Raw genomic sequence first — 24,039 nt, forward strand, 5'->3', positions numbered from 1 at the left:
ACACAGAAATGCCAAATGGCCCAATTGGGACTTGAACCAGCGACCTTTAACTATATACAAAATTAATTAATTAATTATAGTGATTGGAGGAGAGGAATCAATCCTCCCTTGTTCCCTAACATTTGTATTGCTCTTCATGAATCTCACTTAAGATGATGGAATCAACCTAATTCTGCTGTCATGAGCCGCAGTTTCCAGGAAGGAAGGCTCAATACATTGTACTAATTTATTGATTTAATTCACAATTGTAATTGTTATATCCATGACTAACATCATCATGCTCAGGCATTGATTAATTTTACATTCATTCTTTCATTTTCCTTCGGCTTAGTTCCCGTGGGAAACACCCATATGCTCTCTCATTCACAACCACTCATACAATAAGGCCAATTTTGTTTACCCAATTCACCTGTACTGCATGTCTTTGGACCGTGGGGTAAATTGGAGCACCCAGTGGAAACCCATGTGAACACAGGGAGAACATACAATCTCCACACAGTAACATCAATTGATCCACCCCAGACTTAAACCCGCAAACTTCTTGCTGTGAGGGGACAGAGCTAACCACTGAGCCACTGTGACGCCTGAAACATTTTTATAAATCCTTTAAATATTAGTGTCTGTGAAGCTGAAAGTACTGTTTTAAGGTTTTATTGATGCAATGATTTTGTAAAAGACTTGTAATATGACTGAACAGTCGTCATTGATGACTACTGAGAGGCTTTATCAGATGCACTGCCTTTGGAGGCAGCATTTAAATGCAGAAAGGCATCAATGCATGTCCGAATCCAAATTCTGCATCTTCTCATTTCTCCAGAGGTACTTTCCTCTGAATTAATTCTGAAGACAGAATGATGTTTGCCTACCTTTCACTGCATTTGATATCCCACAATCTTGGATTTCTGACACAAGCTAAGATGAAGCTCTGCAGGGTGTCCTTTTGTGTGTAAATAAGTTTTTGTTCATGTGGCAATAAGTTAGTTAGCAAATATTACCATTGCTCTCTCTGTTTTGTTGTAATGTCCACTTGTACATGAATAAATTGTCCTGCTGTCTCATGAGTCTGTCTGAATCAGTTTTATGAGGTGCCTTCATGCACAAAGGCTGCCTCCAAAGTGCCTGCCTAATAGGACAGTGAGCCAACAAGTGAAATGCATAAGCATTTTGGACACAGCCAATGTTTTCTCAATGGGGTATATGCAAACAGACTTTCAATTTCAGCCAGCCAGCCTCAGCGCTTCCGGTGAACTGTCTTTCTATTATTAAAGTGTCACATTTAAGGACTGATTTCTTTAAAAATCAGTGATCTTCACTGCCTGATATACGATATCTATCAGGACTAAACAAGAAGCAATGCATTAAATTCCATTTTCTCCCCGCATCTCTTTAAAATATGATTATTTTATTAATTTTGTTTATTTTAACCCAGTATTTTCAATGGAGTTTCGGCGCTCGCCCGCTGATCGTGACGGCACTAGCAGTTACACCCTTTTCATTTCGTACCTTGAACAACTAATGAATGTTTAAGTCTATTTAACTGAATGTATTGTAATTGCAGTACAAAATCGATGCTGTAAAAGGAACCTTATGAAATTGAAAATAGTCAAGTTAAACTTTCACCGGAAGTTTATCATTTGCTGAAAAACACTATAGCTGTGCATACGCCCCATTCAAATGAATAGACACTTACAGTAAGCTGTTCCATACACTTTTACTATTATTATTATTATTATTAGTAGTAGTATTATTAACTCAGTGCCACAAGAAAAAGAGGTATTACATGTCACATATTTTTCTGAAAAATAAATAAATAAATAAATAAATAAAATAAAGTAAAATTACATTTACATGAAATTAAATGTTTTCAGAGCATTACATGTTTTTGTTGTGATTGTTCTAATAGATTTACATATGATATGAAGTCATTTACAAAATGGGAAAGGTTTGGTTTACATTGAGCCCACTTTTTCTTGTGTATATGGTATTTTCCAAACAGCATAAACGAATTAAAAATATGTTCTCATTATCAGAATAAAACAGTACATGAAATAAAATAATTTCTATTTTATACTCCATTTTTTTAATAAGCAATTCAAAATCTTTCCTAAATATTATTGAGTAAATACAATAAAAAAAGATGCAAAACTGTTTCTTTTTCTCAAAATTCACACACATATAAAATATTAAGTTTAAATCTTTCCAAGACATGTTTAGCAGGATAGATTCTATGGAGTATTTTCTACGACACTTCTTTAATTTTGTTATATATGCAAAACTTACTAGTCAACTTCCAAGCCTTAACCCAATAAATAAGTTACTATCAAACAATGAAAGCCAAAAATATCTTGCTGTAGGTATAGACAACGAGCTGTTCCATACATCACAACTTAAGCAGATACCATGTGAATACACTTCAAAGTCCACTAAAGGTGAATCAGAGTATACTGCAAAGTAATGTGATTGGATAATATAGAGGCACACCCACGTGGGTCATTACATACCCTTTTCTGTAGAACCGAGGACCCTTCCATCTCAACTCAGACCATCTCTGGCTGTATACTCACTCAAAATAATTACTGATATATTTATTTATTTGTAAATCGACCACTCCAAAACTCTTTTTTTCCCTTTAAGGCAAATAAACTGCTCAGTTAAGACGAAGAAGAAAAGGTTTCGATGGATGATACATAGCCTACAGGTCCTGACTGGAAGAAGAAGCGTTTGAGCTGAACACTGTTGCTATGGTTACTTGGAGTCGCGACTTTAGTTCGTTAGTTTTTTTTAAAGCTCCAGATGAAAATGCGCTCCGACGGACTGTAGCTAATGTATGTTTTCTGCTTAAACATTTTAAGAAAACATAGGACACCATTCGCTTACACTATGTTTTAAACTCACGCTTTTAAAGAACAAAGTCTCAGTTTGAGATATTCGCAGACGCGGAGGGCTAGAATCCTCAACTCGTTATAGTCGCTGCCGGACTGGCTCTGAACAGTTGACTGCGCGCTTGAGACCGAGAGGCTCCGGGCTCCGGGGATGCGACGCAGACCGTCGCCAATGTTGCCGCTGAGATGAGTGTGGCGTTTGAGCAACAGCCCGGAGTGTGTGTGTGTGACTCACTGTGATCCGAGGTGACAGTCCAGATAACTGTGGGGCTGACAATGCACCGACTACCAAACATTCATTGAATTTAATGGGAGCTACTGGGAAATCCACTGTGGCATAGGCTAATTTATCGTGCGCTGGAAGTTGCATGAAAACGGATTTTCTATGAGTACAGTGACATTTTGTAAGTGGAATGGATTGGATTTGTTTTCGGGAAGGTGCACGACTATACCTGTTCGCGGCAACTTTGCCGTTTTTTCTTGAAGAGTGGAGCAAAGGGGAAACTTTAATGTGTCGTTACACTGCTCCATAAGAATGGCGATGACAAAGGCGAACTTAAGCTGTCTGGATAGTTTATCCCAGGGAAACAACTGTCTCACCGCCAGGAGCACGTCTCCCGGGGTCGCGGCCACCCTCGCCGGCGTGTTGATCTTCACCACCGTGGCTGATATCGTTGGAAATCTGCTGGTCATCTTGTCCGTCTACAGGAACAAGAAACTGAGGAATGCAGGTGTGAAGTCCTCCTGGGAGAGATAACTGTGTACTGTAATGACAGGCAAACATCTTATAATTTTATAGAGGTTTTATAGATGTTTTTATTACAATATGTAGTAATTGTTTAAAGATATAGTATGCTAAGAATTTAAAAACACTTACATGTAAGCAGATTGTCTTTCGCTTGTTAACAGCTGTTGTTGTCAGTTTGGCATAGATCATAGATCACACACACACAAACATGCATGTATTTATATTTGCCAGCACGTCATATATTTTTATTTCAAATTGGGAAGAAATATTATCAGTAGTTTACAGAATAAAACATTTTATATGACATTTTACTCAAGCACACATAAACACTTTAAAATATTAATACAGATAATTGATAACTGGTCTCTGTAAATATATATATAGTTCATATAGGTAGTTCATTGCAATGTTGGAAACTGAGAAGAAGCAGGTCTTATATGCTAAATCAACACCTATGCAACATGCTTCCCTGTGCTCTATGTTTTGATGCTCCCTCTTCCCCGGAGTTACATAAGACACCGGCAAAACATGGCTGTCTTTTTTGTATTGTGTAACAAAACAAGATATAAGATGTTAAATATCATAATAACCCACGTTTTTTTGATGTGCAAAGACCTGTCAGGAGAATGTAACCCAAGGCATGATCGCTTCAACAGAAGCACGTAAGCAAACAACTCAGTTTACAGGGCTTTATTTTATACTGCAGGCTGAGCGATGAAGGAACAGTTGCCAGATATGTGAGACCATTACAATACAGTCAAATTATAAAACACAATGTCTCTCATATACAGTGGAGTCTAAAAGTCTGGGAGCTTTACCGAAAATGCTTCGTAAATCTATAAGATCCTTTAATTATAAATTAAATTTTCATAAACATACTAACACTTTAAGTGTAAGGCTTAATTGAAAAGAGCAATGATTAAAAAAATCTTAATAATCCATGTCAAGCAGTGTATTTTGAAGATATTCCAAAGGGCATCTTGTTTTTCGGTGCTGGAAAATCTGACCTTTTTTTCAGAGGAGTTCACATGTTCCAAATTTGATTATTTGACTAAAAATAGTTCAGAATCATTGTAATTCATTGTATAACATCTAAATCTTTCACTTTCTTGCCAGTTAGATTTTACATCCTGGCTTGTTGGTATGTCCTGAGACTTTCTGACCTCTTTGTGTACAGGATATGTTAAAGAACCTGTTGCTTGCTACATTATCTGATTTCCTTCTGTATTGCATGTAATCTTATATATGTGAGAGCGAAGGAGCAGAGCTTTGCCTGCGAGGGATAGATATGTTTATCAGTTTCAGCTATTCCACTTGATTAAGTCCTACTCGCCTGTTGGTATGAAGATGATATGAGCAGAGGAGACAGAAGCATGAAAGGGATCTTCTGTGAACATCTTATTAGAGCTGAAGTGCCATCATCCGACCACAGTGGGCTGTTTACACACGTTTGAAGCAATCTGGGAGACGAGCATTTCTCAGTATTAGAACACAGTGGTTGATTATCTATATTGGGGTCCACAAAAGGGAATTAGGAAATGTGCATTGATCTTATGGAGAGGACATGCTCCAGTGTGGCTGGCGTTGTTTTTTGTGTATATTCCTTTCATCAGACCATTCCGATCGCTGCAGCTGCTCACAACTGTACTGGCAGCGTGTCGAAATCCCACCGCCTCAGATCATGCGGTATTTTCCAAGCCTGCCCTTAGCCATGAGCTGCTGGAGTGGATGTATTAAGAAGGGAGATCCAGCTTTGTTGGTTGTCATGACTGGGATGGACGAACCCCAGACTCATAACTCATTGCATTCACGCTCAGCTGATTCCACCTCAATAGGGACGTGTCAGAATTTTGAATGTTGTTTTTTGGAAAATTCTGTAAGATCTGATTCTTGTGTGTTATATAGGTGGGAATGCATTCGAAAAGAGAGGCACGTGAGCTGCTGGTGCAGTTTTGGTGATTTTTTTTTTCTCTCTTAATGTTTATTTATGTGCTGTTCATGCCTTTAAGCACAGAACAAGTTGCGAGAGACTGGAAATCACTGGGGACAGAGACAGCAGGATCAGGACATGGCACTGGCTTTTTCATGCCTTTTAGACGCATGCATGATTGCACACTGTGCCATAGCTGAGGTGTGATTTTTGTGTTTGCTGTTGTTCAATTTTATTCTTAGTAGCCATTTTTTGCTAGTGGGGGAAGGGCAGTTTGCTCATGTGTATTTATTTAGCCAGTTGTTCACGGTACACTTTAAACACATGAATAAACATAACATGAATAGTTGATATAAATTATGTCATGATAAATTACAAGGTAGCCACCTCTATCAAATTTTGTACTACCCCAGCTGTTGTCAGGAAGTCATGACTATCGACAGAGCCCAAGTGAACTGCTTATGTATTTTATTACATTTAATTTGAGACTTTTTTCTTAAATAAGGTATGTTTTACCTGAAAATATTACCAGAATCATGCAAAATGTGTTTGTTTCATGGAGCAAAAATGTAATCATCAGGATTCCACCTCTGCCTCATTTTGAGCCAGAAAAATAATTTGAGTAAATTAAAAGACACAAAATATATAGCTGTAATATTTTATTCCATAAATGTCCATCAAAATGATAATATATAGCATATTTGACTAATTAAATGGGCTCAGGAGAAGCATTAAAATATGATAGAACTCTTGTGTTCAAGGACAAGTGGCCTTAGATAATAATTTTGTCAAGGGATCGTGTATCAATGTGACAAATTAAAGCTTTTCATCAAGAAAAGAATGTAATATGTAGCTTTATTCATTACTGTATCTAGAGTTTACCCTGTTTAATTTACATAAAACACACTCTGAATAATAATTTATATAAAAAAATTATTTTAGGCATATTTAGAATAAAACATTTTGAGGATGCATATCCTTCATCAGATTTTAATACATGTATTTGTAAGGAAGTTTAAGACGCATTATTTAATCTGCAATAAATTTACTGTATTCATTTATTATTTTAAATATTTTAATAAGTACCAGTGTAATTTAATTTTTACATCCAAATAACTATGATGCTGTTTATTTGACACTCATTTTGACAATTTATTCTTAAACAGAATTATTCTCAATATTCAAGTAAGTGCTTGCATGTATTATATGCTTTCCATGTATAAAAAAATAAATGATCTAAATTGATGTAGACAGATACCAAATAGGATATCTCATTTTTGACCTATATATGGTGTAAAGATTTTGTTACAAATGTATAGTGTATTTATGAATTTTTTATCAAACTATTCTAAATTCATTAATTTCATTTATTTTCTTGTCGGCTTAGTCCCTTTATTAATCCGGGGTCGCCACAGCGGAATGAACCGCCAACTTATCCAGCAAGTTTTTACGCAGCGGATGCCCTTCCATCCGCAACCCATCTCTGTCACCACACACGCACACAATTTAGCCTATCCAATTCACCTGTACCGCATGTCTTTGGACTGTTTAGGAAACCCACGCAGAGGCAGGGAGAACATGCAAACTCGACACAGAAATGCCAACTGAGCCGAGGTTCGAACCAGCGACCTTCTTGCTGTGAGGCAACAGCACTACCTACTGCGCCACTGCCTTGTCCTATTCTAAATTAAACTTTTATATTATTGTTCAGCAAGGACAAGTTGTACTCTTAAATCTTCATTAAGAATACATTGTAAGTTCTGCAAAGCCTTACAAAAAATAAATAAATAACACGGATGATTATATCAATTTATATTATATATGACTTTTTGGAATTTTTGGCATGAGGACATTGAAACCTGCTTTCCTCCCAGCTCAGGCTATTCTACTGCCGTCAGGCTTGGTTATGGGGTTGTGTAGATTGCGGGAGCACAAGCTGGGTTTAATCAATACCTTACCCCCCTTCTTTAGCCCATCTTTAGACTAGAGTGCTGACTGATAGCTTCTTAATGTCCAGCATCAGCTAGCGCTCCCTCGTGCTGTTCAGGAGGACTTGGCACAAATTACATCTGCCAAAGTCAAACGTATCAACCTGGTGATTCGAATCATTTAAACCCCGCTGTATTTCCAGCAGCCATTTTTAAAGTCTTCAGTGTCACACAATTGCGGATTTTGTTCCTCAACTAACATTTTCCTGCTATTTTCACAGTTAAATTTGGTTTTCCTGCTTAAAGGCATAAGGGTTTGCTGGTTATTTACTCACCCTCAGGCCATCCAAGATGTAGGTGATAGTTTTTCTCAGCAAAACATTAAAGACGTTTGGCTGAAACAGTGGGTCATGTGGTGCTCTGTTGTACAATATGAAAGGTTGGGAATCTCTAAAGTTATTCTTACTGATTGAGATTGTAGAAAGAAATGTAATATCGATTCAAGCTGAAATATCCAAGATAAACACAAATAGCTTTTTTAATGAACAATAAAGCACAAGTCATAACCACAGAGCATCAGTTCACATGTAAATTTGCACATCGCATAGTTATAATGCGACACTACAATTTTGAGGTGAATTGCATCGGTTTATTTAGAGTATTTGGTCTACATGAGGTAAATTCAATCTCAATATTGCCCAAATTTCAGAATGTGGTCAGGATGATTTGTGGGGGCTGCGGATTAAAGTAATAATAATAGTTTCTTGCTCAGACCAATCATTTTATTTAATAAAACCTCAATGTATCATCATAAAACACAGGCATTTTTTTTCTTTGCCTGTGGATGATTTTTTGGACTCTTTTTGTGGCAGTTGCTGCTGACTCAGGCCCGTAGCCAGCCTGTTGTAAAGGGTGGTTCTTTTTTGTTAATAAAAACTGGCCAGCTCAGACTTTCCTCAGTCAGAATTTGGCCACTTGAGTATTCTATTGTCATGAGAGTGGTCTTTCAGATTCCCTGGATCAAACAGAGAATATTGGCATAATTTATTCCCTAATGGACACGACTTTCTGTCCACCATAAAGTCTGTTGCTTTGAATTGTCTATAGTTAGCCCATAATTATCTGTTAGCCCAATTTCCACCATTTTTGGCTCAGACCATGCTGCCGAAAAGTCGTTTATGATGTGGCCGGTGGGCTGCTTGGCCCTGATAATTGCTGCTTACAGCTAGATTACAAAATTAATTTGTCCTAAAGCCTTTTTCTTTCTATAATTTTCACAATTTATGATGGCATACCAGTCCAAAATGGGATAAATGAGCTCATTTTTGGGTCAAATTCTGGATTTTGTCAGTGGGGAATGGGTCTTTCAAACCACACAACCCCCATCTCCCCCTGGCCCTTTATTGTTAAAATGTCTAATGTTAATTTTATAGAGGACAATCCCTTTACATTTTTCTGGATAATTTGATAAATGGTTATACTATAAACAAATCTATTTTTCTTTTAATCCTTTTCAGCATTCTTTTTTTAACAGCGAGCATTTACACCATGTCGTGATTACAATTAGATTCTGGCAATATTGGGTTTTAACTTTGCCTCTTGTAAACAAAATGCTTTGATTACATTGATGCACCGAAGCTTGCTGTACTAACCAAAATCATGTAAACACTTTAATTGCATCTGTTCCACTCTGACTCAGACAACTGCATGAATGAACTACTGACATACTAAAGTATTCCTTCCAATCGCTGAAATCTTTCAGCAAAAGTCTTTGCTCCTTCATCGAGAGATGTCACAAAGAGTGTGATGGCGTGGCATTAGTGACATTGGCGTTGCATTAGCGACATTAGTGAGCATGGGCATTAGTGAAATTACCATCACATTTCAATGTTTACTTGCTTCAGTGTTTTGCACTTGATTTAAGTGCATTAAAAAAGTGGCCAGTAAGACGCCTACTACATGCCGCTATGCATCATTTGAGCTGTGCATTGGGTTATGTGAATAATGGTGGTAAAAATAACCACTTTTCCTTGGTGAATAATCCGAATGTATAGTTGCCTGCTTCTGACGAAAACCCAAGTGTTTACTCTGATTATTATATGTATATTAACAATTACACTGCTAATGCACATGTAAACAGAAGTCTTTTCAGTCATGTTTGATCAGCTTAAAGGATTCTTGTTAAAAAAGAGTATTAGTTAACTTTCAAAAACTTGTATTAATGCTGCTATACTGATGATATTCATGTTATTTTGCAATGCGTAAGCTCTGACTTCTTATTCCTTTGGGTAAATGACAAGTAATAACAATTGGCAGTAAACTGTCAAAGTGCTTGCTCCACAGAGCAGTGCGTTAATGACTATTTTATGATAAGAAAATACAATTTTGTGACATAAAGCAGAATAACAAGCTGTTTTGTATGGCTAAAATCAATGAGATGTGTCTCCACACATTTCAGTTACAATGGTTGCACCCGGTCTTATGTGAAAAATAAGATTGTTAGTTTAAAATGGAACTGCCACCGGTCTGAAGAAGGCCATTTAAATTGTCACTGATGCATTACAGTGTCTCTATTAGCAGCATCAGCATATTGCAATTTGTCCATTACGCCTCACCTGAAACAGCAGCCGTGTTTGGCATTGGCACACACTCAGGGCTGCTGATGGACAGATGGCTTTCAGAGGAAAGGCAATGAACTACTCTCATTGTAGTTATACACACAGCCGGTGAGTGAAGGTCGTTATGACAGTATATGAATTCTCTTTTTTTGCTAAAGCATACTCTTGCCTATAAGCAAGGTTAGGCATTTGATCAACTATCAACTCTCCGCCAAGGTTAGCCAACTCCTGGGGTGCAAAATTGTGGCCTTTCCTCACAAACTTTCCTCTGTCTTGTTGCTCATCAGTGCTTACCGCTAGCGGGACCCGTGTAATAGTTTGAATTTGAATGTCCTTGATCTTTTGGAATCTACCACATGAGACGTCATGTCTATTTACACATAAGGGGCATGCATGTCCCCTTTAGATTTATGAGCCAAAGATTGATTTTGAATGCATCTATTTAGACTAAAAGTGCATATTTTAGATATGATCATTAAGTTCCACAGGAAAGCATATTCATATCAAGTGTAGTTTTATTTTAATACTATTTTTTTTAATTTGCTGTAAATATCTGTTTAGTTTAAGTTTGTATTATTACACATATTTAGCAGTAATTCTAGTTTAACAGTTAATAGGTCACATCCAGTGTTGACCAAAGCAAGGTTTAGTGTTTGCACAGCTTACAGTAACTCTTGTGTAAGCTTTGTGGTAATAAAAGTAAAATAAGTGCTGAACTGAAAAGCACATAAATGCAACTAAAACGAATAAATGTAAATTATTATTAAGAATTAAGACAAACATCTTCATATTAAAGTCCCCAAGAAATCAAAACTAGCCATTTTGTTAGCTTACATTGCTAGTTTTGTGGTGAACAATTAATCTGTGCATGTCATTAAGAAAAAAAAATAGTTAGTCCTTCTAATTGAAATCTGAAAATGCACTTGTTTTTTAGTTAATGTGTCAGATTACGTATATCATAGAAAATGGGCGTACCTAACATATAACCATGCCCCTCCATCTGTCAGTTTTGGTGATGAGGTGATGAGTCTGATGGGTTGTAATAACTCTCCCCAAACACTTTTTCCAATCTTTCTGAATCAAAATGCCAATTTTTCTGTATCCAATCAGCTTTGAGTAAAAAAACAAGCCACATCCACTGTTAACTCATTTAATATTAAGTTTCTCCAGGAACTGCATCACAGTACGATAAAAAACAAAACAAAAAAACACACAACTTCTGGTTCATGTGGACTCTAAAGATCATTTATGTAGTTAAACGTGCCTTGTTTAAATGTATTTTGCCAGATGAAGAAAATATGTTTGTCTGTAGAAGAGCCGTCCACAGGTACTTCTCTGAAAAGTCGCTGGTCAGATTTTCTGATGTTAATTAATTCTAATGATTTAAAATTTGTGTTTCTGTGACTAAAGTTAGTGTTAGTTGGTTTTAGTTTTTATTCTTTAATTTATTATTCTTATTTTATTTCACTAAATCCAGCTGTTTTTGTTTAATATTTTTTGTTTTAATAAAAAAAAACCTTGGTTCGTTTAAATGTCTTGACCACATACTGGAGGGAAAAAATATTATTGCAACATAGGCTTATTTTAGAAGGAAGCCTTCGCGAATTATGTAAGGACAGCAGGTGCAAATGGCACTCACGAGAAAAATTTTAGATCTTAAAAAAAAAAAAAATACAGCGCCCCCTGGTGGATTTGTGAAAATAATAACTGCAAAAAAATGTAGCTGCTGGGACATTTTTGGTACTCTCTAGAAATGTATATTGCGGTATGTTTTCCGAATGAGCCTATGTTGATTATAAACCTATACCCAGTTAGACACACCATGCACAAATCAAAGATTTAGTGGGCTGTGGTGGTTTCCTGCTGCATTGCTGCCTGTAACACACCATTATAATTTTATTCTCAAGCCTCTTCTCCATTTACATCTATTCAAAAATAGACTCTTGTTCATTTGAACAACTGACAAAATATGCTGTCAAACACAGACATTTGGGGCAGTTTTAGCTTTTTGGTGTCCAGTGCTTATGTTTCAGATGTATTTGTTTTATAAGCTACAGAGTATGTGTGAGATTGAATGGAGGCAGGCCTACACTACACTGTAAAGAATGCAGGTTTCCACACAATTCATTCATGTTGTCCCAACATATCAATTAAGTTAACTTTACACTTTTCACAAATTTATGTGGACTGAACATAAAAAATTTATGTGGACTGAACAATGAAATCTCAAGAATTGTGTTGATTCAGCTTATTTTAAAGAAGTAGTTTGAACAAGCAAAAAACATTTTTATGTGTATCTTTTATATTTTAGAATAGTATTAATGGAAGTAATTCCTTAAACCGATGATTATTTTTGGGCTCTTGGAGAATATATATAATATCATTAATTTTAACAAAATATCAATGCAATAAACCGTAAATGTAACAAATAGTCAGTCTAAAGTACACATGAAGTCAAAACTAACCATATGATTTTGTTAGCCAGTTTTGTGGTGAACAATTCATCTGTGCATGTCAATAAGAAAAAAATGTCCATGTAATCTAAAATTAAAATCTAAAAATACACTTCCTGTTTTTTTTATTTTTTATTTGAAAGCTCAGATTATATGATTTTGAGGTATTGGGCGTGGCTAACATACTTAAGCACGCCCCTCCAACAAACACAAATAGTAAGGAGGAGGAGTCTATTAGGTTCTCATAACTCTTCTAAACCCATTTCCCGATCTTTCCGAATTAGATTTCTACTTTACTACACCCAATCAGCTCGCAGTAGAAAAAACAAGCCACGCCCACTGTTTACTCAATTAATATTTAGTTTCTTTAGGAACTGCATCACAATACAAAAAAGGCAGCTTCAGGTTTATGTGGACTTTAAAGTGGCATCACACATCATCCCAGAGGTGTCTAGAGAGTTTAGCTAAAATCCTAATTAACACATGTGAACCAGCTATTCATTCTCATTAAAAAGTTTGAGAGAACTGTACAGCTAATTAGAGCTAAAATTCGAAGGACAGTGGTCCTCCAGCAACAGCAGGATTAGGTATCCCTTTATTATACAGTTAAGTGTATTAGGTTAGTTCACCCAAAAATGAAAATTCTGTAATTAATTCCTAACTTTCATGTTAATCCAACCCCCTGAGACCTTTATTCATCTTCAGTATATAAATTAGAGATAAAGATAGTTTCGATTAATCCTGGCTCTAGAAAAACACCAAGGAAATATCCTAAAAACAGGCCTTCACTTTTAAAATATTGCAATTTAAAGTCATTTTCAAAGAACTGTCTGAACTGGAAATATTTTGACAATGTTGAAACTTAAAAGAACGGATGATGAGGATGATGAGTAAAGAAGACCAATCTGCTTTACAGCAGTTGTGTGCTTGTATTTGATTGGTTGACAGCTCATACATTTGTCTTTCAACAAATGGATGCACACAACTGGATTGAAAGGACCTTTCCAGAACTTATAACTCCTTTAATAACTTCATCCTTCATTTATTTATTCTTCATGTTTACTATGCAGGATTGTTCTCCTTTCTCGTAAAAATAAATATTTTGTGTCTCATTTGATAAGGTGAGTCCGCCAACAATGTTATAGCTTTTCCTCTGCTTCCAACTGAGATATGCCAATGCTCTTATATGGTCATATCTGAAAAGAATGGATTATACATTTGAATTAGGCTGTAATGTGTGTGTGTGTGTGTGTGTGTGTGTGTGCAGATGGGAAAGCTTGTGATGGAGTGTTACAGTGATTGTGAACATCTTTGGTTGCTTTGGTCATATTTTCTTTCTTGAGCTGCGGCCTCAGACACACACCTCTGACCCGCTGTGCTGGACACTCTGTTTGCCAGACAACAGCATATCTCACTACAGTAAAATGACTGCAGCCTAATAGAGCTTTAACAATAATAGAACAAACATGAACATTTGCATATCACAGCATGAAGATGTTGTGTATCTGGAGTGGGTTTGATCTGTCTGTTGGCAGAGCTCCTGAGATGCCGGTTCGCTGTTTTATATGACTGGCTGGCATACAGGAATAATTCCGCATTAAGTACTTATGGAAATGAAGGGGGAAATACTGACTCTCTTTATTTTTCATGCATACGCATAAACACTTGCACACACACTGCTTCAAAAAGGCTGTAAACAAGCTCTCAAAAAAGCAATATACTAATTATATAAAGAAACTGCTTGTGTAGTGTTGCATTTTGATAAGTTATATGCTTCCACTGGCTTTTTAAACCACACTGTTAGACATTTCAAAGGGTTTTTACAGTAACTTACTGGCAACACTGTTGCCAGTAAGTTACTGTATTTTAGATTTACAGTATACAACTGTAAATCCGTTTACAGCATGTTACTGTAGTGTCTGAAAATGGTTAACTACTGTAAAAACCTAAGTTAACAGTTAGCTACTGTAAACCTTTTAATTTTGTCCTAAATATTTTATAATATAATTTTATTAATATTATTTTAATACTATAGACCTAAAAAAGACACAATTACAAAATATTAACAAAATAAACACTCTTTATTTAAAACATTGGAGATGCTTAAAACAAGCTTAAAAATGTGTAAAAACATTACATTTCAATCATTCAAAATATTTTTTTTTAAGAAAAAAAACATTGAAAATGACAAAGCACATTAACATACATGTACAAAACTAATTTAAGTGTCTGACCTGCATATTGTTGAGAAAAAATAACCCAATTGTACTAAGTACTACTGACATTAAACCAGACACAATTACAAAATATTCCATTCTTTAAAACATTAATAATGCTTAAAGCATTTAAGGAAAATGTGTGAAAATTACATTAAGCAATAAAATCAACACATTAAAAATAAATAAATCACACAAAGCACTAGAACATACATGTACAAAAAAAATTTAAACTTCTGAATTGCATATTGTTGGAAAAATAAATATTTGTAACTATTAGCCGACTCAGAAACAACACAACTTTAAAATATTACTAATTCTGGTGTCAAATGCTCAACAAGGTCTGAATTCACATGTTCAAATGCAATTCATCTTTATTTCTATTGCACTTTTACAATGTAGATCAATGATGTCAAAGCAGCTTAACATAGAAGTTCTTGTAAATTGAAGCTGCTTCAGTCCAGTTTTCAGAATTGAAGCAGTAAGTGTCACTGCTGAAAGTCCAAACACTGAAGAGCAAATCCACCGATCCACCAATCGTAGCCAAGCGATCCAGTGGCGACAGTGGCATGGAAGAAACTTTACCAACTGACGAAAGTGTAGAATAAAATCCCTTGAGAGATACCAGGCTCAGTTGGGCACGACCAGTTCTCCTCTAGCCAAACTTGTGCAAGGCCGCAGTCTAGGCACCGGAGGCTTGAAAGTTCACCAGCGGGTGGTCAGGCTGGCCCATTGGATCAATGCGGAAACTCATTGATCACGTGTGTCTTTTAGGATTCACTCCTCCATGACCACCACAGCATCTGTTCAGGATTTGGCCCAGTCCAGGATTATGAAGAACTCTGGATAAGGACAAACAGACTAACATAAGCATAGAAGAAGCTTGTTTAAAAAAAATAAATCATATACTGGTTAATTATTTTGAAGCATGGCAGCTAGGTTGGGGTAGTTTTCAGCTGGTACTGAGCAACTGGCTCCTGCTCATAACCTGCTCACTACCATGTTTAAAAGATAACTAACCAGAATGTCCTGTTTATTTTTTCCCCTAACAAGGTTTTACAAAAACATTGAAGCATTTGTGATGGGTTGATTCACTGCAGGACAGATTAGACTATTTGTTTTATGTATTCCTAATAAACTAAAACTGACTGAATACTGATACAATTATTGAGAGTGTCTCACCTAATCCAAGTTCTCAGTTAGCTGGTGAAAGAAGGATAACTCACTGTTGTTCATGGTTGTCATTCTCTTCACTACTTCTCCTGCCTTCTTCTGGCTCACTCTGGTTGTTGCTGTGCAATTTGTTTCATCGTCTGGAATTATTTATAAAAAATTTTTTATTATTTTATTTAATATAATAATATTTATTATTTAATATTACAAAATATTTAGGCAACATGAAATGGGGAAAAAGACATTTAATACATAGACAAATGCATGTATCCCAATACTAATTATTGTATTTTGAAATGTCTGACCCATGACAGACCTCAATCTGCTCAAAAATATTATAAACAAAGATGAAAAAAAAACCCTACTAAATGGTTTAATAAAAAAGGGAAAAAGATTTTTTATTTAGCTAGCAACTAAACATGTGACACATTTTGTATTAAAAGTAACGTTACTATATTGAGAAACAAATAGATGTACAGTACTTACTGTTGTATGAGGTCCAGTTTGCACAGGCAGGCTCCCAGTATTCTATATTGAGACCATAAAAAAGCCAAAAATACAGATAAGAATACCATGCTACAATCCACAACCTCCACACAACTTTTTTTTTATTTGTTTACCTTGGTTGCTTACTGGTCTTGCTTATTTTTTAAGCATAAGGCTGTGCTGATCAAGATGTTCCTCCGAAATGCTGTTTGTTTCTTCAGACAAAACCTGGTGCTGTGCTCGTGCCATATCTAAACAGAAAAAAATATAATGGTAACAATTATGTTAAACCAAATGTCAAGAGTTGTGATAAAAAAATAATTAGCAAACAATAAATAGCAAAAAGGTGGTTATTAGCATAATGCATAGAGGTAAAGTTGGTTTTATATTAGCAGATTCAGACTTCCCCCTTAATAATTTAATTTCATAAAAGTATTATTTGCAAACTCTAAATAGTGAAATCATTTTAGCAGCTAACGACTATCAAAGTACAACATGCTCACGGTCAAATAAACAGTGTTAATGTTGATTTCAAGTCATACTGGCATGCTAATTCTGATCGAATATTCAAAGTAGCATGGTAAACAGTATAACGTTAGAGTCTTCTAAATGAACGAATGTGCGAGTATAAAACCAACTTTACCTCTATGCATATTGTAGATTTACGTTAACGTTCTTATAGGTTACGTCGCGATGTTATTTTCTCAAGCTAACGATATAAGTTACTCTAAACCAGAGAAAAATAAGTTCACAACATCTAATATATATATAGTATAAATCAATATAAGTTAAACGTTGCACGTTAAAATGAGTTTGAGTCCAATTCAGTATAAACTTAGCTCAGTTTAGCTAACAGTTAACATTACCATTTTAAGATCGCTTCAGCTAATGTTGCCGAGCAAACAAATGCTAATAGAGGTGCTCAAATCAATGTCGAGTGTTGTCAGCACAGACAGACGCGTTTTTACCTGGATTATTTGATGGTCTTTCATTCATATTCTTCTGGGGGAAAACACTCTCTGCCGGACCGTTGTCTCGTGCTAAGTGTCCTCCAAAACTGTCTGCATACCTCTGGTTCCCTCCTAAACCAAAACCCGCTGCAACACCGGTTCCTATGTAAATAAATAAAAAGATATGACGAGAACAATGGCTAATAGTCATAAACAGTCTTATTTAAAGTAATAGTAGTGTTAATGTAATAAATTAAATAAAGGTAACATCTTAATAGATGATATATTTCTCAAATGGGCGAAATAACGCCAAGCCAGAGAAAATAATAATAGCCAACTTTATACTTTACTTTGTTCTATTCTTGTCCACAAAACATTCTGTAAAATGAAACACTGCCTCAGCTTACCAGAGTAAAGTTTGTTAAATCCAGTATGTTCTTCAGGCACACTAATAAATTGTCCTCCAGAATTGCTCCAGGGTCCTCAGGCAAAATGTGGTGCAGAGTAGTCGAATCGCCGCAAGGTGGCGTTGAAGCAGTTGTGGAAAATACAGTATAATACACGAATTTTTACAAATACAGTACATCGCTGTATATGTTGTTCGACGTCACACTAAATTCCCATAATGCAACGGTAAATACAGTTATTTACCGTAAAAGGAATTTGCAGTATTACACTGGGTGAAATACAGTAAATAACTGTGTAATTTACAGAAATGTCTAACAGTGCACTGACGTATTTGAAAGCCTATGTTTAATAATTAGCATTATTTATATGGTGAACTTTATAAATGCTCTGCATGTCACAGAAAAAATCAACACTTTCTGGAACTACAGCATTTAACTTGAATTCACATGCATCTGTTAATACTACACAGGGCTCGAAATTAACCCTTTTGCTTGGTAGCACCGGTGCTCCTAACTTTAAAAATGTAGGCAAAATTTTTTCATCAGCCAAAATTTAGTCGCACCCACCAATTATAAGCACCATAACTTTAAGTTTTATACAAACATATTTATTGCATTTGAAACCAACAGTAATCAAACTTACAAGCAAATACACCACCAAATAAACCAAAGCATATACACGGACCGCTCACCGGCCCTGCACACACTGCTTGACATGAATGAATCTGTTAACGGTATAACAGTGCTGTTCTCACGGGTGCTGTCTGATATTGCACTGATGCTTTTGACACATACCTTATTATATGCATACGTCATGTTAATAGCAATACCGGTCTTTTTATGAGTAGCAATGTTAGTTTACTCAGTGCATGCCTATTTGCGATGGTGTACGTGGTGTTAAATTTGACAAATAGCTGCCTCTTGCACGGCGGACAGCATCTGACGATTATATGATGGATTAAACAGAAGCTCTCATGCTAGATGTGGCAAACAGCTACCTGAAAATTCCATCCCATAGACTTTTCATAGCGGACTTGAAGCCAACGGAAGTCTTTTTTCCACTCTTCGAAAAGTGTAGATGGTGGATTAACATTTAGCACATGGTCACTAACTTTAGATGCCATGGTTTCTAAAGCAAAATCTGTCAGTGTTATCTTCATTCTCATCTTCAGCGCATTACAAGTTTTCGCGGTAGTAGCTCTCTCTGTCATCCCAAGCCAGAAGGCATTGACTGAGTGATTGACAGCTGATATTTCAGCGCTAGAGCAGTGGTGGGCCAATAAGAAGAGCGCGAAGGCGGGGCAAGCATTACGGACTTGGCTTTGTTTACTGCAGCAATTTGACATGACAACTGTTTTAAACCATTCCTGAGCACTGCCTTTTGCATTTCAAGTGCAGACAAAGAGCTTAGAGATGCATTTTGCGTGAATGTCTCCTGAATCCGCGCATGTGGTGAACATTTTGCTGTAAAAACTGATCGCACACAACAATTTTATGCACTCGCACAAGTGCTCCCAAATATATTTTGAGGTCGCATAGATAAAATTTCGGGCGCATATGTGACTTTTAACGTGGCATGTTTGTTGGTACCAGACGGGCTGGTCTGAGTATTTCAGAAATTGCTGTTCTACTGGGATTTTCATGCACAACCGTTTCTAGGGTTTATAGAGAATGGTCAGAAAAAAAGAAAATATCTAATTAGCGGCAGTTCTGTGGACGCAAATGACTTGCTTATGCCAGAGGTCAGAAGAGAATGGCCTGACTGGTTTAAGCTGATAGAAAAACAACATTAACTCAAATAACTACTGAGGTATGCAGAAGAGCATCTCTGAACAGACAACATGTCAAACCTTGAACACCACACCGGGGTCCAACCCGGTACTAGTAGGTGTACCTAATAAAGTTGGGCCGTTGGGTGTAAATTAACAATTACAACTGTGCTGTAGTTTTACAGCACAATGGTAGTTATTAATTAAGTGCACTTGTAAATGTAACAGCATTGCTGGCATCCTAAATTGTCAAATTGCAGAGCAATTCTTTACAGTGAACATATATGGACATGAACTAACAGTAAACTGACATCTACTAAGATCTTATATGGGAAGCTGCTTTGACACAATCTACATTGTAGAAGCGCTATACAAATAAAGGTGAATTGAATTTAATATTTTTGTCAACAAACATGAACGGATATTATGTAATAATATAATCTAAATATTTAATGAGCAACATGCTACTTTATTCATTCATTAAAAAACAAAAGCTCATCCTGCATCACATATGTACTTGTAATGTGTTCAAACTTTACATATTCTTACCAGCTCTTTCACACTCTCTCTTTTCTCTGTCTATGTCTTTCTCAGTGCTTCCACTCAGTTATTTTTATGGGATGTCGGAGGGAAAATGGAGCTGTGTGTTTGCATACCAACGGTACTTATGTAGCTAAGGTGCTTTGTGTGTGTGTACAGAGCTGTGGTGGTGTAGGTGGTCGTATCTCACCAGAACTTCCTAAGCTTTATAACCCAATAATTTAACAGACGGATGGATGGCAGGTTTATCCTGGACATCACACTGAGAGATAAATATGAGTTGTGCAGAGTTATAATAGACTGTCTGATCTGTGTATTAAAGTAAAATCCACTTTAAAAATCAGGTATTTCTAGCTTAGATGCTCCAGACGAGCAGAGCCATTAAACACATTTGTGACAGCGCAGACACAGTCAGATCAGTGAGAAGTGATCCTCGCAGCGGCTGATAATATTCAACTGGCTCAGAGGGAGCTCTGGCAAACTAACAGGTAATTGCATTTTAATTGTTCCGCTGAAACTCACCTGCTAAACTGCAGACTTCTATTCTTTCCACCCACAGACGGATTTAGAAAAAGTTCAAATCCAATCTGCTGGGTTTTTGACTTCTACATATCCCTCTAGAATCCAATCTGTCTGTCTGTCTGTCTGTCTGTCTCTATCTATCTATCTATCTATCTATCTATCTATCTATCTATCTATCTATCTATCTATCTATCTATCTATCTATCTATCTATCTATCTATCTATCTATCTATCTATCTATCTATCTATCCATCCATCCATCCATCCATCCATCCATCCATCCATCCATCCATCCATCCATCCATCCATCCATCCATCCATCCAGTCTACCTAGCCTGCCCCTGCAGTTTTTCTTGAATTAATTGTTTTTCAGTCTATATTTTTATCTATCTGATAGAATTTCAATAAGGTATAAATTATACATCGGCTTATACTGCAAGCTTTTGTTTTGGACACGATGCATATGCTTCATGTTTACTTGAATATATTACAGGGGTATTTTCAATAAGTTATATTTCATAACATTACAGTTTTTCTCAGTGGCTTTGGTGCATTTCTCCAACACTATTTACATTTGCACAAGAGTTATTGCATTTCTCAAAACAATTAGTCATTTGTGCACATCATAGTAGCAGTTTCTCATTCCTTCCAACAAATTGCAAATGCTTTTGGACACATCAATTGCTTTCATAAAATTCTCTGCTGTTTTAGAACATTATCATTTGCTTTTGTCTTGTCAGTCAAAATTAACTAAACTTGTGAATGCTGAATAATCACTCCATATAAAACTGATAGTCCTCATTTCATTACTTGAGTCTTTACATACAAAAACTAGTTGTCAAAATCTGTCAAGCTAATTTTATAAAAACATTTTAATCTTTTTTTTTCTTAAAATTTCTTCTAAATTGAACAATTTCATGAAGGATTTACAGACCTCTGTATGTTTTAGGCTCAGTTCCAGTATGCACTGTAATGTTGTTTACAGTTATGCACAGCTCTACCCAAAGGAAGTTTGTTTGTTGAAAATAAAGGTGTATTTATTCTTTTGCATAATGCTGTGAATATATTAGAATTGCAAAGAGCAAATGCAGTAAAAATGTGAAACATACATAATCAGTGTCTTGTACTCAGATACCTCACTAAAAGCAGTGATGTCTAACTTTACTGTACTTTTCAAATGGCTGTGCAAATAGAATATAGTGCTGTCTTGAGGATTTTTAAGATGTGTCACCAAAATCTGACTTTTTTGCACTGGAAATAATGTACAGAGTAAACTGTCATAGTGAATACATGATAAAGCCATTTGACTATTTTGATAAACAATGATGTCAGGACTTTCTTGATTCATCTTGATGACACTGACACATTCATTGACATAAATACTTGATTTTAAGGAATGAGCTATCCATTTTGAGAAAGTGACACGCTTTTGCAGGTTATTAACTTGGTTTTGCAGTTTTTACTTATGGTTTTGAGAAATGCATTAACTGCTGTGTAAATGTAAATAGTGTTGTGAGAAATGCACCAAAGCCACTGAGAAAAACTGTATAATAAAGCAACATTAAAATAAAAAATACACCATTTCTTTAAGGGATGTACAGAATAAACACACAACAAGAGTCTGCGTGTGTGTGTGTTTGTGTGTGTGTGTGTGAGTGTGTGGTGAGGTTGCATAAGCACTTTCAGTGATGCTTCAGTCCATTAAACACCTCAGATGCTGAGGCAGTCTGTGGTATTTTCTAGAACAGATCACAATATGTTATAGTGCCTTATTTGATCAATTTAAAACATCTGTTGTAGGAGTTTTTTTAAATAGTATATTTCTTGCTAGCCAACAAATAGCTGTCAGTTTTTATTACATAAATTTAAATGCACAGTATTAAACAGAAAATATATACTTGTAAAGCAGTACATGTAAAGAGACTATTTTTAATTTATTTAATTAGAATATCAGTTAATGAAGCCATAAGCTGCAACAAAAGTGTGAAATCTATTTTGCCCTGGCAATAAAGGAAGACTGCACTGTATGCATTTCTAAAACCTAAACATCTACCGGTGGGAGTCAGAACATGCTGACACCTCAAAACAAGTCTTCCTCCAACTAGATTTCATTTCTCTTCTGTCTGCAGTGAAGTATGAGAATGAATTTGGATATTTTTGACAAGGCGCTTGCCTGGAAAAAACCTGTGCTTCCATCTTTAGTTTTACTCTCCAGTCAGATTCTTTCTTGTTTACTCTTTTTTTTCCAGTTTTGCGCTGCAGAAACTCATCAGAGCTGTTGAGTTTTTCTAGCTCAATGTTGTGATGACTTCCCATAAAATCATCTCACCGCCTGCTGTTGGTGACACGCAATTGTTTCCAGCTGGAACAAAAAACTGAAGCATAAATCTTGCGCATATGTTTCCAAGTATACTTTCTCAGTATTATAATTTGTCCACACTTTGAACAATTTGGAGGTGCCATTATGATAAAGCTGTAGGTGTTAATATGAATTGGAAAAGCATCTGTCCGTGACTTGATCTGTTTATTCTGTCTTTGTGTGAACAGAGCATTGTTACATGTGTCTATGTTGACATAATTGTTTTATTCTTTAGCACACGGTAGTTTTGTTTCCGTCCAAAGTTTTATAATTGGAATATCCCATACATTAATAATAAATAAAACACTGTCTCCATCCCATGTGTTCAAGACAAAACAATGTTGCTTCCTGTGAAAAATGGCAGAAATTATTAATAGTACAAATTAAATTTGCTACAACCGGGAAAACCACTCTGGCTGTTTTTTTTCTTCTACATAATAAATCACTTGTGCCTCAGAGGCGGATGACTGATGTTTGATGCATGGTGTTTGGAAACACTGTCTTGTGAGACAGTTCTAGAGGCATTTTACAATGACTAAACAAGGTTTGAGATGGTGGTCTGCATTTGAGATCGGGCCACTTGTCCAGTCACATGATCTGTTGAGGCAAAGTCACTCCAGCGGGCACCTTGACATTAAAATTATATCAAAAATGCAAAGCAATTTGATGTCAATTGACTACCTTAATGTCAAAATAAAATCGAATTGACATCTAACATTGGCATCAAATACACATCAAAAATCAATTACAGGACTGTCCTGTAAGCACTTTTTAATGCCAATGTTAGATCTCATTTTGACATCAAGGTACTTTACATGCATTGTAGGTATCCATGCATCCGATGTAATTTGAAATGGAAGCTTTTAGATGAATAAAACTGATGATCAGATGATCAAAAGAGTTTGACATCAAATTGGTTCGCACATGTTTATTTGACATCATGCTTGATGTCAATTTGTTGCAGTTCTAACATCAACATGCCCTCTAGGAGATCATTCACAATGCTCATATAAATATAGAAAAAAAGTATCTACTGACCTACTACTTCTGTCAAGATT

At 35.9% G+C, this 24,039-nt stretch overlaps 1 protein-coding gene and 1 long non-coding RNA gene across 3 annotated transcripts in view; one reads left to right on the forward strand and one right to left on the reverse strand.

Moving 5' to 3' along the window:
• Nucleotides 1–3,169: 3,169 nt before the first annotated feature.
• mtnr1c (melatonin receptor 1C) overlaps nt 3,170–24,039 on the forward strand; it is a 34,985-nt gene continuing 14,115 nt past the window's right edge. The window contains 1 exon segment of the mRNA NM_001161484.1: nt 3,170–3,613. Coding sequence (NP_001154956.1) covers nt 3,418–3,613 — 196 coding nt within the window. The 5' untranslated portion in view covers nt 3,170–3,417.
• Nucleotides 14,623–17,914, reverse strand: LOC137490107 (uncharacterized). 2 transcript variants are annotated; one of them, XR_011009468.2, is made up of 6 exons: nt 17,792–17,914; nt 17,403–17,546; nt 16,569–16,685; nt 16,435–16,476; nt 16,002–16,088; nt 14,623–15,617 (listed from the first exon to the last, which is right to left on the reverse strand). It is a non-coding gene; the product is annotated as an uncharacterized lncRNA (long non-coding RNA). The 2 variants fall into 2 exon arrangements; XR_012406824.1 differs by having other exon boundaries at nt 15,958–16,088.

This window comes from Danio rerio, chromosome 5 (assembly GCF_049306965.1).
Source record: "Danio rerio strain Tuebingen ecotype United States chromosome 5, GRCz12tu, whole genome shotgun sequence".
NCBI classification, from domain to species: domain Eukaryota; kingdom Metazoa; phylum Chordata; class Actinopteri; order Cypriniformes; family Danionidae; genus Danio; species Danio rerio.